Here is a 15679-nt window from a genome sequence, read left to right on the forward strand (position 1 = left end):
ATAATTAATTTAATTGCTATACAGTGCCACAGAAAAAAAAAAAAAGGCAAAAAAAATCAGACATAAAATATTATACTTTGTACATATTTTGGGGAATATTTACCTTCTGCACACCATAGTTGTCCGGAGGAACGACAACGCTCTAAAGTAACGGTACTTCGATCTGCGTCCTCCGGATCCACTCGGGGCCTGCATCTCTTGATTCAACTCCTTTTTGAAGCGATCCCTGATAGACCGCCACCGCTTCTGAAGTTTGTCACCTGAAAGTGGAAAGCACAAAGTGGTTAGTATACAACACATTACATCCTGCAGCATAACCTACTGAACTGTGAATACTTACGCTGTTTCTTCTGGCCACGAGAATTGAGCTCCCCCCAACCTTCTACCGCTGCGTGGCATACCTCGTCCCAGAGTCGACGGGTTACGATCGAATCAGCGTGGCGGCGGTCAGCCATGTTCCACAGCGGCTCCCTCTCTCTAACTTCATCGATGAGGAGGTCGATGTTGATAAATCCGGCCTCCTCACCGTCAGAATCGGGAGCACGCTGTGATGCCTGTTCAAAGAAAGAAAAAAGAAAATAAAAAAAAAAAAATAGACAAAAATTCACACTGACATGAAAAAAAAAAAAAAAAAAAAAAAAAAAAAAAAAAAAAAACTTACACTATGACCACCGCCACCTCGACGACGACCCTGGGACGGTCTTGGGGGAGCTCTATCGTGAGCCCTAGAAGTTGAAGCCTTTAGTGAAGAAAAAAAAAAAAAAACATTATTTACTTATGTGTTTGGTGTGCTGTGGTAAACAATTCCTGTATGAAACTTACACTATGACCGCCCGCTCCGTGTATTTCTCCACCCCTTCCGTCCTCTTCTGGCAGCATCTCCTGTGATGTTTCGGCCACCTGTGTAAATGTCGTTTATTTAAAAAAATTTTTTTTTTTTTTAAAAAAAAAACCCACCAAAAACAAAAAATACCTCAGTTTGTGAACCGAAGGGCGGGCTACCAGAAGACGACATATTTTTTTTATTACAGGCCACGCACACCAACTTGATGGGCCAAACTTTAACGGCAACACTGCACCTGCAAAAAAAGAAAAAAAAATGTCTAAGTACATGTACGCAGCTCACAGCGGTGATCTGTGGACAGTACTGTGGACATACCTCTTCCCTGGAGCACTGGACTGGAGGACAGCAGAAGTTGAAGTCAGGAACCGGCAGGAGGTGTGTAGAATGTGCTGGATCCTTTTATAAGTTTTGTGATGATGGAAAAAAAAAAATTGCGCATGCTCTGTTTACCAAACCGGATGCGGTCACCGCATCCGGTTTAAACCGCATTGCGCCGGATCCGGCATGCATAGACACCCATTCTATTCAATGCCGCATTGTACCGGATCCGGCACAATGCGGTTTTTTTAAGGGGCAAAAAAACGTTACATGATACGTTCTATCCGGCCGCCGGATTATTTTGCCGCATCCGGAAAAAAACGGATGCACCGCAAAGCCATCAGGTACAATCCGGTTACAATGCAAGTCTATGGGGATAAACCGGATGCGATACCGGATCCGTTTTATCCTTTTTTTCCGGATTGTACCTGATGGCCAAAAACTGATGTGTGAAAGTAGCCTTAGGCCATCGGACCGTTCCTTGGGTCTTCCATATCCATCCTCTTTTCTTATCACAGGCTCCACCTTTGGAGTTGCTTTCTCCTCAGGTTTTTCCATAGCCTCAGAGCCTTTGAATTTTTCCTCATCTTTGGCCTCAAGATTCTCAATCTTCTGTACCAAGTCTATCTTTATGGCCTCCATCTTGGTCTTACCAGTAAGTTCAGTTAAGCTCTCAGCTGCTGATGGGACTTCTGGGCTATATTTCCCTACTTTAAGGGTTCTCTCAATTTCTGCAGCTTCAGCCATCTCTTGGGACTCTGCAGCATCTCCCTCAATTTCCTCTTGATTCTCTGCAACTTCAGAGGCTTTCTTGCACTCCATACCTTCAACCTCAGATTCTCTGGGGTCTACAACAGCTTTTGTGCCGTTTGCACTATTATTCACCCCAGCACTGGGTGGATCACTGGTCTGCTCACCATGACCTTTGTGGATTTTTCCTCCACCAACAGCCTCCAGGATTTCTACTCCTATAGTGTTTTCACTCAACAGACCATCAGCTTCACACCAGGAAATCATAGGGGACATCACCAATACTGTTTTGGTCGGCTCCTTTTTTGCACTTTCACCCTGCTGATTTCTGTCGTTACAGTGTGTCTGTTTAGTTTCTGACTCTTTCTTTTTCAGGATTTCACTGTCTGACTCTACATTAGCGGTTGCTACTGTCAACGTGCCTTCCTCAACCTTCTCTCCCCACTCAGACGATATACATTGCACTACCCCTCGGCGCTTATTACGTCTTCGGCGTCGAGAGGAGATTTTATCTTTCTCAACTGTCTGTACCTCACTGTACTCAGTCGTCAGGTTACTAGAGTCAGTGTCACTCCCCCTGGTGTCCTGGACTAACAAGCCCCCACTTAACCAAGTGTTGAACCCCCTGTCTGGAGCTCTCCCATTTTTAACGGTCTTCCCCTTATTACACAATATCATACTACTAGGAACACTTTCAGCCTCCCGCTGTGATAGGGCTTCCTTTGAGCCTTTCCGGCTTTTACACAAGCAGCTGGCCATTTCTGCCATCGACCACAAGTCCTCAAAAAAATTAAAGTCCCGGCCTATTATAATGGGATGCGGTAAGTCAGGCACTACCCCAACATTAACGGATCCAAACACCCCATCCGTCTCAACGACCACTCGGGACCGTGGATACTCTCCAATGTTCCCATGTCTGCAGCGGGCTTCCATCCTTCCAAGAATCGGGTAGGTATCGAGCGTGGCCCTCACCAGGGACACCAAGCTCACCGAGTCTACCAGCCCAGTCACACATTTGCCATCAACTTCCACAGAACACAGACGTGACTTCTCGTCAGCCGGGCAGTCTGTACCGCAGACCGGACACGAATAGCATGAACACCATTGTCCTTGGCTACTGTCCATTGGTGCCACTACACCTTCGGATTTGGGATGCTCCGCCCCTTTTCGTGTCACCACCGTTTTCTGGGACCCCGCCCCTTTTTGGGTAACCACCCCTTTCCGGGCCTCTGTCCCCGTTTGGGTAACCGCCCCTTTCCGGGACTCCGCCCCCTTTTGAGCGACTACCCCTTTCCGGGCCTCTGTCCCCTTTTGGCTAACCACCCCTTTCTGGGACTCCGCCTCCTTTTGGGGTTTCTGTGGCTTCCTTGCAGTGTCTTTAGACCCGAATTCACACAGTTCCCCTTTATCTCGCTGGGCACCCTGTGTTCGTATTGGCCCCAGAAGGGAGTTCATCAACTGGTCCACTGCTGCCACATCAGTGCGCACTGACGGCTCCTGCTGTCCACGCACAAGGAACTGGTACAGCTCCTCCATAGCATCCATTTGTGCGCCCTCCATGCTGAAACAAGAAAACAAACAGGAGGGGCGCTCCAATGGGTAATACCCGGTGGTCTAAAGAGGGGGGGGGGGGTTAGAGAACCACTAACCTTTCCAGGTTGTACCGCCCGTACAACCAGGATCTCCAGCCTGTGGTGTATCACTGCTCACCAAACAGGGCCCCGCAATTCTGGGTTGGCCTGGAACCTCCAGTCACTGGTCTCTCGCCACTGCAGCACGGAACCCCGCAGACCCGCATATTCACCGCCAGCAGCTGGAGTACGCTGTCCCTGTTCGTGGACCCACCGATCCACCGCCAGCTGCTTGAGTGCGCCAACACGATTTTCGTGGACCCGCCGATCCACTGCAGACAGCTTCGAAAATTGTTTTCGTGGACCCGCCAATCCACAGGCAACACTTCCTTGCAGTGTGTAGACAGCAGAAAAAAAAATAAAAAAAAACCAAAAAAAACAAAACAACCTTCGTGGACCCGGCTGATCCACAGGAACAACACCTCTGCAGTTGCTAGACGTGCTGCCTGGATTGCTGCCCGCTATCTAGCACCATATGTGAACGTTGCTTACCGCAACCCGGGGGTTTTACTCGCTTGCAGCGGTGCAGGGTAGCTTAGGCATACACAGGCAACACAGTCTCTCTCAAAAATGCAGCAGTTTATTAGTAACCAACATAAACTGCCCTTCCAAAACACAATGAAGCCTCTCCTGGCTTAAAGGAAAATATAACATCCACATACCGTGGGCTTCCAGTCCAATTAAGTGTCCATAGTGGATTCTCCACACTCTGGCTCCAGCCAGCGAACACAAATCACTGTGGTTGCTTCCTGCAGCCTCCAGCCCTCTCCAGCCAGGCTGCAGTATTTTTCCCAGTCATCACCGGGACTGATTTCCAGGAGTCTCTCTTCAGTCTTCACACAGACTGAGATCTCCAGCACACATCCTCCATGTGCAGCACTCTCAGGCTTCCCCCTGTTTCTAAAACTAACAGTCTCTTAAAACCCAACCGGATACACCCACAGGTGGAGGTATGTGATTCTCCAGCTCTGTCCATCACACTGGTCACAGTTTAAGGCCTGCGACACACATCCGTGCTGCCGGCACGTGTTTGTCATTTTTTACACGTACCGGCGGCACGGAGACACGTTAACCAATGCTACCCTATTGTAGCAGGCACACACACGTAAAACCACACGGAACGTGTGTCCGTGTGCGTTTGTACGTGTGTGCGTTTTTCAAAGCGCTGACATGTCAGTGATTTCTCCCGCAGCACGGGTGTCACACGGCCCGCACCCGTACCACACGGGTGTAGTGTGGATGCGGTCCCGTGTGACACGCGCCGGAGAAAACACACATGTCAGTGAAAAAAAAAAAAAAACATTAACTCACCTTCTCCAGCCCTCCTGTCTCTGCCGCTGCTGCCTCTTGCTGCCGACCGCCGCTCATTATTATCATTGAATATTCACTTCACTGCCTGGCAGCAGCAGCAGCGAGGAGACGGGAGGGCTGGAGACCGAGGATCAGCACCACGGACAGCAGCGCGGACATCAGGAAGGACCAGGTGAGTATGTTAATTACCGGTTCTACGTGTGCTATCGCGGATAGCACACGTAGAACACACGTGTCACGCACGTACCAGAGACACGTACTTACCTGCACGCAACACGCAGGGAAAATACGTGTCTCTCGGCACGTGCGTGAATTTCACGTGAGTGTGGCAGAAGCCTAAAGGGAACCTAACCCTTAATTACAACCCAAGTTCTGTGGAACTACAAGTCCCACCGTCACACCTTCAGTTCAATATCACAGGGGGATCCTTCTCCACTGCGACCATCCACAACATTGGTGGTCGCTACCTCACACCACACAGAAAGAATGTTTTAATGAACATCTGCTGGGAGAAATAGGGGAGTGACACTCCCATAAACTCTGTGTATCATTTTCAAGGCCGAAGGTGCCTTCTGTAATAATTAAGTTTCTTTCAATATAATAATGAGCTCAGTGGGTATTGCTGACTCAAGGAGAGAGCAATGTTGTCTGTGTGTTCTTTGTCTTATATACATTGATATATATCGGCACTGGTATACAGCATTAATGGGGCACCGTCTCTGGATCCTAAACGAAGACTCCATTAGCAGTCTTGACCCAAAATTCCTCCCTTGACATTATCACTTTACACTTTTAGAAAAACCACATAGAACTATATAAAAAAAACAAGACAGATGATGTATGCACACACAGAATGTGGTGAGCCTTCCTCATAAAGATGGCTGCAGCCCGGGTGCAAGATGCTGATGAACAGCCACTCCAACCTCCACACTAGAGGTGTCATCATCATCATCTGTCTTGGCTCCTTTTGGTAAGTTTTTTTTTATATATAGTTCTATGTGGTTTTTCTAACAAATTTGGTGTAGGGACTCGCAAGTGTGAGAATCCTTGACCAATGGATTGCGAGCTTACATATTTTGGGCCAAAATATAAACTAATATCTCACTATTTGAGGTATGGCACATTTTATCCATTTTTGCAGGATATGTGTTGACCTTCTGAATTCAGGTGGTAAATTGGTGAGCCTGTCATGTGTAAAGGGGGCTTTACACACTGCGATATCGGTAACCATATATCGTCGGGGTCACGTCGGTAGTGACGCACATCCGGCGCAGTTACCGACATCACAGCGTGTAACACAAATGAGCGACGATCAACGAGCACAAAAACGTGACAAATCGTTGCTCGTTGACACGTCGCTCATTTCCTTAATATCGCTGCTGCGACAGGTACGATGTTGTTTGTCGTTCCTGCGGCAGCACACATCGCTATGTGTGACACCGCAGGAGCGACGAACATCTCCTTACCTGCCTCCACCGGCAATGAGGAAGGAGGTGGGCGGGAGGTTACGTCACGCTCATCTCCGCCCCTCCGCTTCTATTGGACGCCTGCCGTGTGACGCCGCACGACCCGCCCCCTTAGAAAGGAGGCGGATCGCCGGTCATAGCAACGTCGCAGAGCAGGTATGTGCGTGTGACGCTGCCGTAGTGATAATGTTCGCTACGGCAGCGATCACACAATATCGCACATACAACAGGGGCGGGTGCTATCTCGCTCGACATTGCTAGCCGATGCTAGCTATGTCGCAGCGTGTAAAGCACCCGTTATGCACTCATATAGTGCTAACTGACCCGCCTGACCTAGTGTTGTGCGTCATTTATAGGCTATAGTTCAGACACTGTGCATCTCGCGTATCCGGGTGAGATGCACTTATATATAGTGCTGATGGGCTCGCCTGACCTAGGTTTTTGGCGTCATTTATAGGTTACAGTTCAGACACTGAACATTTCACTCATTATATGATGGTCTCCCTGTGCAAGCCTTATGAGTGTGCATGTCTAATGCTAAGCAGCCGTCCCTCACCTCTAGTGTGGAGGTTGGAGTGGCTGCTCATCAGCATCGTGCACCTGGGCTGCAGCCATCTTTATGAGGAAGGCTCACCACATTCTGTGTGCGCATACATCATCTGTCTTGGCTCCTTTTGGTGAGCACTTTACACTTTTAGTAGAATAGCTGATGTGTGGATTACAGCGGATGGGTGGATTACAGCTCATGTGTGGATTACAGCTGATGTGTGGATTACAGCTGATGTGTGGATTACAGCTGATGTGTGGATTACAGCTGATGTGTGAATTACAGCTGATGTGTGGATTACAGCTGATGTGTGGATTACAGCTGATGCGTGGATTACAGCTGATGCGTGGATGACAGCTGATGCGTGGATGACAGCTGATGCGTGGATGACAGCTGATGCGTGGATTACAGCTGATGCGTGGGTTACAGCTGATGCGTGGGTTACAGCTGATGCGTGGGTTACAGCTGATGCGTGGGTTACAGCTGATGCGTGGGTTACAGCTGATGCGTGGATTACAGCTGATGCGTGGATTACAGCTGATGGGTGGATTACAGCTGATGCGTGGATTACAGCTGATGCGTGGATTACAGCGGAGGCGTGGATTACAGCGGAGGCGTGGATTACAGCGGAGGCGTGGATTACAGCGGAGGCGTGGATTACAGCGGAGGCGTGGATTACAGCGGATGGGTGGATTACAGCGGATGTGTGGATTACAGCTGATATATTCTACTGGTTTCTAGCTGAGATAATGAACTTTATCTTGGTTATTAGTAGAAATTCTTAAACCGCTTCAAAATCAGTAAAGTAGATAAATCCCGGCCCGGACGGCAGACACCTCCGAGAGCTGCAGGGATTAAGTACGGTGATATACACCATTATTATTAATCTTCACAGCCTCCATAATAACAGGGTCTGTCCCGCATGACTGGTGCCAGCAAATGTGGGGTTAATATTCACAAAGGTAATTACTGCAAAGATCTGCAATCACATCAGATATTCACCAATTCCTCATTTACCCCAACATGTTCCTGCAGCAAAAAGAGGAAATAAATGTAGCATTAACCCTTTACTATTATCCTCTAAACACCAACACACACCTATATAGTGCAAACGTGAGAGAGGGGCTACTAGCCAGTGTGCACTGCATTCCCTGACCAACCGGCCTTAGGACAACAAAAGGAGTGTGTGTATATATATATATATATATATAATATTCCTTCTGATAAACCCCTCGCTCCACGTGTTATGCCATGCATTACAATCTGGGGTTCTGGTTACTATAACTCCAGCGACGTATGTTCATATATTCATTCTCCATTTAATAACAGAAGGTCTCAGAAATGACGAAGCAGTGACCTTAAATGTACCGTCACACTAAGCGACGCTCCAGCGATCCCACCAGCGATCTGACCTGGCAAACAGGCAGATCTCCACAGCGATCAGAGATCAGCCTCCAGCCACCAGCGACCCGTGTAACGACGCTATGCTTCGTAACCACAGTACACATCGGGTTACTAAGCAAAGCGCTTCGCTTATAGTTACCCGATGTGTACCTTGGCTACATGTGCAGGGAGCCGGCTTCTAGAAGCTGCGGACGCTGGTAATGAAGGTAAATATTGGGTAACCAAGCAAAGCCTTTGCTTGGTTACCCGATATTTACCTTGGTTACCAGCGTCCACAGAAGCCGGCTCCCTGCTCCCTGCACATTCAGTTGTTGCTCTCTCGCTGTCACACACAGCGATGTGTGCTTCACAGCGGGAGAGCAACAACTAAAAAATGGTCCAGGACATTCAGCAACGACTGGCAACCTCACAGCAGGGGCCAGGTTGTTGCTGGATGTCACACACAGCAACATCGCTAGCAAGATCACTGTTGTGTGACAAAAAAAGTGACTCAGCAGCGATGTTGCTAGCGATGTCGCTTAAGCCCGCTTTACACGCTACAATATATCTTACGATGTGTCGGCGGGGTCACGTCATAAGTGACGCACATCGTAAGGTATGTTGTAGCGTGTGACAGCGACGTGCAATTGCGATTGAACGAAAAACCGTTCATCGCACGCACGTCGTTCATTCCTGACGAATTGCACGTCAGGTTGTTAATCATACCCGGGGTAGCACACATCGCAGTGTGTAACACCATGGGAATGATGAACTGCAGCTTACCTACGTCCTGCAGCTCCCGGCTGGCAATGCAGAAGGAAGGAGGTGGGCAGGATGTTTATGTCCCGCTCAACTCCGCCCCTCCTCTTCTATTGGCCGACTGCCGTGTGACGTCGATGTGACGCTGAACGTCCCTCCCACTCCAGGAAGTGGACGTTCGCCGCCCACATCGAGGTCGTATGGAAGGTAAGCATTTGTGACGGGGGTTAATCGTTTGTGCGGCACGTTCAACAAATTGAACGTGCCGCACATACGATGGGGGCGTTGCAAATCGCATACGATATCGTATGCGAAATTGCAACGTGTAAAGCAGGCTTTAGTGAGACGTGGCCTTAACAGTTAAATTCTTCTGTACGCCTTTCTTTTGGGAAAACAATTTTAAATGTGATCCCAGATCTTTCATCTATTGGGTTAATACTGTCAAGGTAGAGATTTTGGGTAAAGATAGCTAATGGTATATATTATATATAGATATATTTTATTTGGGACTAATTTGTGACTTACCCCCCTTGGGACTCAAATTATAGTTATATATGTGTGTGTGTGTGTGTGTGTGCTTTCCATGAGATTGTTGTCTAATACAACACTACAGGATTTAACTCCCCCCTTAAGTACTTATTGTATTTATTAAAAATAACTTTATCATTTATAGGGGCTATTAGAATTGGCGTTATTACTTTCATTAGGGCACATTATCTTATTTTAAAATTAGCACATAACTAAAAAACAATTGCTACAGATTGTCTATGGTTCTTCTTTCCGGATATGAAACAAAAAGGAGTATGCTTGGTCAGTGCTAGTCCACTTAGGGCCACTTCGTGAACCTGGATGATCTGTTCTTGATAAAAAAAACAAAACATGATGAGGCTTCATGTAAACAGTTTGTGACGCTGACTTGGAAAAAAAACCCTTTTGGAATAATGGGTAAAATAGCAGCCGCTTTCTGCTTCGGTTGTTTCAGGACCGTTGGTTTCTGAGATGTGACGTTAACTCGCGGGTCACTGCTAGTGCTCAGCAGACTAGGCAGGGGAGACATCAGCCTGATGGGATAGGCTCTTCCAAAACTTTTCCCGAAATGAAAGAGTCCATAGCTAGCATTTTGTATTAAGGAAAATCACTGAATATATTCATATGAGTTAGTAGGAGACAAAAACATTTATAAATTGTTAGGTTACATTAACCAAACCACATTTTTGGGTCTATGAAATGGCTGAATTAAGTATTTTAGATTACTCAATTCGTACCCTCAACAGTCCCCCCTTGACTCACTTCTGCCATTTCCAAATACCAAGGGTACCGTGTTCCCTTAGGAAAAGAGGAAGAAAGATCTGTTGGGAAATCCTGCCTGATTGAACGTTGAGGCATGGGTGGAGAGGGGAAAGGGGTTTCTTCACCGGTTTGAGACCAAGGACCCCTAGGCGAGTCCTTACCCTTTGTAGTTGGACTTTCCCATGTCTCAAGGCTCTCTAGAGGGGGCTTTACACGCTACGATATCGTTAATGTTTTATCATCGGGGTCACCCCGTTAGTGACGCACATCCGGCGTCATTAACGATATCGCAGCGTGTGACACTTTTGTGCGACCTAAAACGATCGCATAAGTGGCACAAATCGTTTGCCCTGGAGAGGTCGTCCTAAAACCAAAAATCGGTCACCTCTCATTAGCGATATTGTTCCTTGTTTCTGCGGCAGCACACATTGCTGTGTGTGACACCGCAGGAGCGAGGAACAGCTCCTTACCTGCGTCCACCGCCAATGAGGAAGGAATGAGGTGGGCGGGATGTTTACGTCCCGCTCATCTCCGACCCTCCGCTTCTATTGGACGGCTGCTGTGTGACGTCACTGTGACGCCGCACGAACTGCCCCCCTAGAAAGGAGGCGGATCGCTGGCCATAGCGACGTCGCAGCGCAGGTAAGCCGTGTGACGGGGGGAGCACGATTTTGTGCGCGACGGGCAGCGATATGCCCATGTCGTACAAACGAGGGGGCGGGTACGCACGATAGCGATATCGTTACAGATATCGCTACCGTGTAAAGCCCCCTTAAGTCCTCTTTTTTAACTGTTTTGACAATCATGGTTTGAGACTGTACAGGTCTTTTTGAAAAGGATAAATATGAGCAGGACGCTCAGTGCAGCTCCGATGGATTGACCCTTCTGCAATGCGGGGCGTGAATCCATGTTGTCCTGCCGTTGAGCTTTATCGAAATTTAGGATTATATTATGGGTCTATGCAATGTCTACATAGACAGACAGATAATTATGCAACTACATCTATATTTGATTATTTACATACACAGATATTCTTACGTTTAAACAAACAAGCTATAGATTAGGCCACCTCCACTATACCACTTACCCTTAATACTCCCAACATTCACATGTAAGAGATGGATCATAGAGACCTATTAGTAGGTATTGACACTACCTCAAGTTTATAAGAATTACCGCTGGTTTGCTGGAGACAAAAAACCTCCAAAAATTACAGCATCACAGAGGTGAAAAGAAAAACCTTTCATAAAATCCAATAGTGACATCTGCCAAAAAGTCTCCCCCATCAATGTAGATTCATATGGTCGGGTCATTCACATTGGAGCCACAGCGGCAAATCAATATCAGGTGTAGATTACCCTGCAATATAACTAGACCTGACCCTGTGTGCCCCAGACTCCTGCCCTAACCAGGGCAGCACCCCGCACTACACATGGGGGAGAGAGAGCGACAGACCCCGCACTACACATGGGGGATAGAGAGCGACAGATCCCGCACTACACATGGAGGAGAGAGAACGACAGACCCCGCACTACACATGGAGGAGAGAGAACGACAGACCCCGCACTGCACATGGGGGGAGAGAACGACAGACCCCGCACTACACATGGGGAAGAGAGAGCAACAGACCCCACACTACACATGAGGGAGAGAGAGCGACAGACCCTGCACTATACATGGAGGAGAGAGAGCGACAGACCCCACACTACACATGGGGGGAGAGAGAGCGACAGATCCCGCACTACACATGGGGAAGAGAGAGCGACAGACCCCGCACTACACATGAGGGAGAGAGAGCGACAGACCCCGCACTACACATGGAGAAGAGAGAGCGACAGACCCCGCACTACACATGGGGGAGAGAGAGCGACAGACCCCACACTACACATGGGGGAGAGAGCGACACATGGTTTATGAGTAACTCCTCTAAAAACTGGACAATTTTATGACCAAGAATAAAGTGTTGGAGTCGCCCGATCTCCTGCACAGTCTCCTCAGATCGGATTCAGTTGGCTCCGACAGTAAAAAAAAGGGAAGACGACATCTGCACTGTTTTATCTTTTCAAATAATTTCCCCTTATTATCTTCAGTTATTTTTTTTTTGTGTTTTTAGTTGATTTTTCTCATAATTATCTCATCCTCTTTACAATAAAAGATCTTTTGTTGTTTTCTTTTGATATTTCCTGATTGACATAAAAGATGAATAAGGACAAAGACCAAATTATGGAGAAGATATTAAACCTGAGTCTGGAGATAATCTTCCATCTTACTGGGGAGGTGAGAGGCTCTGATGTCATCACATTACATCATTATCTATGGGAATAACAGAGGATATGACCGGGGAGGTGAGAGGCTCTGATGTCATCACATTACATCATTATCTATGGGAATAACAGAGGATATGACCGGGGAGGTGAGAGGCTCTGATGTCATCACATTACATCATTATCTATGGGGATAACAGAGGATATGACCGGGTAGGTGAGAGGCTGTGATGTCATCACATTACATCATTATCTATGGGAATAACAGAGAATATGACCGGGGAGGTGAGAGGTTCTGATGTCATCACATTACATCATTATCTATGGTTATAACAGAGGATATGACCGGGGAGGTGAGAGGTTCTGATGTCATCACATTACATCATTATCTATGGGAATAACAGAGGATATGACCGAGGAGGTGAGAGGTTCTGATGTCATCACATTACATCATTATCTATGGGAATAACAGAGGATATGACCGGGGAGGTGATGGAATCTGGAAATGTCTGTAGTGATATTATTAATGTCTCCACACTCAGGATTACACATTAGTGAAAACCTCTAGTGATCACTGTCAGGCCCCTGTGTGTGAAGGACGGGGAGGAACCCTGAGACCAATCCCGGGGCCTCCACCTCACCCCCGGATACATGAGGACATCAATGACCAGAAGATCCTAGAACTCACCAACAAGATGCTGGAGCTGCTGACTGGAGAGGTGACACTGCCGGGAATGCTGGGACATTATACAGGACGGCACTGGAGGATTCTGGGTGATGACGGTATCATTGTGTTGTCAGGTTCCTATAAGGTGTCAGGATGTCACCGTCTATTTCTCCATGGAGGAGTGGGAGTATCTAGAAGGACACAAGGAGCGGTACAAGGAGGTGATGATGGAGGAGCCCCAGCCCCGCACATCACCAGGTAATAGACAGGACTGAATACACCCGGCCTATAATTATCTGTATGTAATAATGATGTCCGTCCTGTCTGTGTCTCCTGCAGGTCTCTCCAGTACGAGGACGACCCCAGAGAGATGTCCCGCTCCTCCTCCTCCTCCACAGGATCCTCAGGTAGATGGAGATCTCCCCTATGAGGTGTAGACGGCTGTGACCTCCTTGTGTTCAGTCTTGTTTTCTCCTCCAGTATTAGATGTTTTATACTTGTGTAATGAGAGCGGTGGAGACGGCAGGATCACAGCTGACCACAGACCGCACATGTCCGGATCTTATTTCAATTATTCCCGGGGACTTTTACAATATTTTGTTTTGCAGCTTTTGGATCCGGATAAAGATCTGAGCAATATTAATTCTCTAGAGAGAAATGTGAGCGGCGATCAGCGGAGTAACGAGGGGATTCCTACAGATCACCGCCCCGGTGAGTACAGACCACCCAATAACGCACACAAGTCACACATTCCTATTTTCCCCGCTCTTTGCTGTGTCAGTTTCTCCAGCGGTATATTAACCCTTCATGTAAAATACACATGAAATGTGAATGAATCTGGGATCCCGGTGCAGGTGATAACACGGGATGCGCAGTTATGTTATAGAGGAGAAATACAGCTGGACATGAATTCTGCCGATGTGAGCGAGGACGAGTTTTAGCTCTTTCCTATTATCCGCTGTCAGGGCTGATGAGGGGTTTCTCCAGTTTAGGGACTAAGAATCCATTATCTCCCTTTACACTCATGTCAGTGTGTGAGAGATACAGAACATGGAGCCATAAAATTAGGGGCCAGTGTGTTTTAAAAAAGAATTTAGTGGGGCATGACCTGGCTATGGAGGAGTGAGGACATGCGGTGTCTGAGCTTCTGCCTTCGGACCAAATATCAGCATATCCACGCAGCCTACAGAGCAAGAAAGCAGATTATGAGAATGGGCAGAATGCAAGGGTGCAACACCGGGTACTTTCAGCACTTTTTTCCCAGGCTTGGACTCCCAGAAGCCTCCAAAGGACTCCTAAAATGGCCTTGGCTCATACCTGTGCACCAGCAGCTGCGGTTACATAGGGGGAGCTTCCTGCACAGCTGACACCGAGCAGCCAGACTCTGCTCAGATGTATGTTATGTCCAGGCATGGGGATCCAATGGCCAGCCGGCGGTGCAGAAGGTGTGTGGTTGGTGCAGCATGGACAGGGGCTTGGGACCCCAAGGCCTTTGGGTACAAGGCGGATCCCTCTTCTCCAACGCGGTCATATGGTCGCACAGTGGCCCTGGATGGCGACTCTCACATGGTCTCAGAGGGCCAGAGCCTACATAACAGGGGGATCCTTTCTGATGGGAGACAGAGCTTGGGGCACGGGACCCCAGATAGTGATGTTCCCGGGAATGCTGGGCCATTAGTGCACTGCGTGGGCCCACAGGGGTACTGGTTAAACTTAATGAGTTGCACACACGCTTAACTGCCATTCCCACCAGGGAGGATATGGAGGCCTATATTGCTGGGTTAGAACTGGCATACTGCACAGAACTGTGTTCCATGAGGGGGGATGTGGAGAGGGTTGATGCCTGGAGTCAGCTGCACGCGGTGAAAATCCAGTGCCTTGAAGACTCCTTACAAGCCCAGAGTGCCACATTGGAGCAACATTCCCGCCAATTACAGTACATGGTGGAAGCTATGTGTGGCGCCCCTGGGCTTCAGGCGCCACAGGGTATTACACCACTTTTATGGGGTAATATCTATCCCGGGTCAGGAGGGGGTTAACTGCCGGTGTCTTCACAAAACATACACACAAAACAATAAAGTTGCTTTCCACTGGGGGGTGGACAAGGGCAGACAGGTTAGTTAGCCATCACGAAGCATGGGACTTTCATAGTCGCTAGGACAACCACTGGGGGCGGGCACAACATGGGGTAGAAATAGGCGCAACAAATACACTAGAACAGAACCTTCCTGGGCACAGCTTGGGTAACACCTAGCACTGACAACTGGACTTTGTGTTTCTCTCTCTTCATGGGCCCGTGGCTTGGAGCAGGAGGCTCGGCCCGGGTTACGGATAGCAACTGAGAGACACTTTACTAACAGACTTTCACGGGCACCAGTGGTGACTGCCGACTATCCGGGATCGGCTGGAGCTCATCGTGGCAGTGGACGGTACTCTGGGGCAGCGCCCG

General features: G+C 48.2%; 1 protein-coding gene across 1 annotated transcript in view; it reads left to right on the forward strand.

Annotated features, from left to right (window-relative positions):
• Positions 1-15679, forward strand: part of LOC142279151 (uncharacterized) — a 61402-nt gene that overhangs the window by 25263 nt on the left and 20460 nt on the right. The window contains exons 5-9 of the mRNA XM_075332667.1: positions 12499-12576; positions 13106-13282; positions 13365-13488; positions 13570-13637; positions 13839-13941. Coding sequence (XP_075188782.1) covers positions 12499-12576; positions 13106-13282; positions 13365-13488; positions 13570-13637; positions 13839-13941 — 550 coding nt within the window. The remainder of the gene's footprint in view (positions 1-12498; positions 12577-13105; positions 13283-13364; positions 13489-13569; positions 13638-13838; positions 13942-15679) is intronic.

Source organism: Anomaloglossus baeobatrachus, unplaced genomic scaffold, assembly GCF_048569485.1.
Source record: "Anomaloglossus baeobatrachus isolate aAnoBae1 unplaced genomic scaffold, aAnoBae1.hap1 Scaffold_424, whole genome shotgun sequence".
Taxonomy (NCBI): Eukaryota; Metazoa; Chordata; class Amphibia; order Anura; family Aromobatidae; genus Anomaloglossus; species Anomaloglossus baeobatrachus.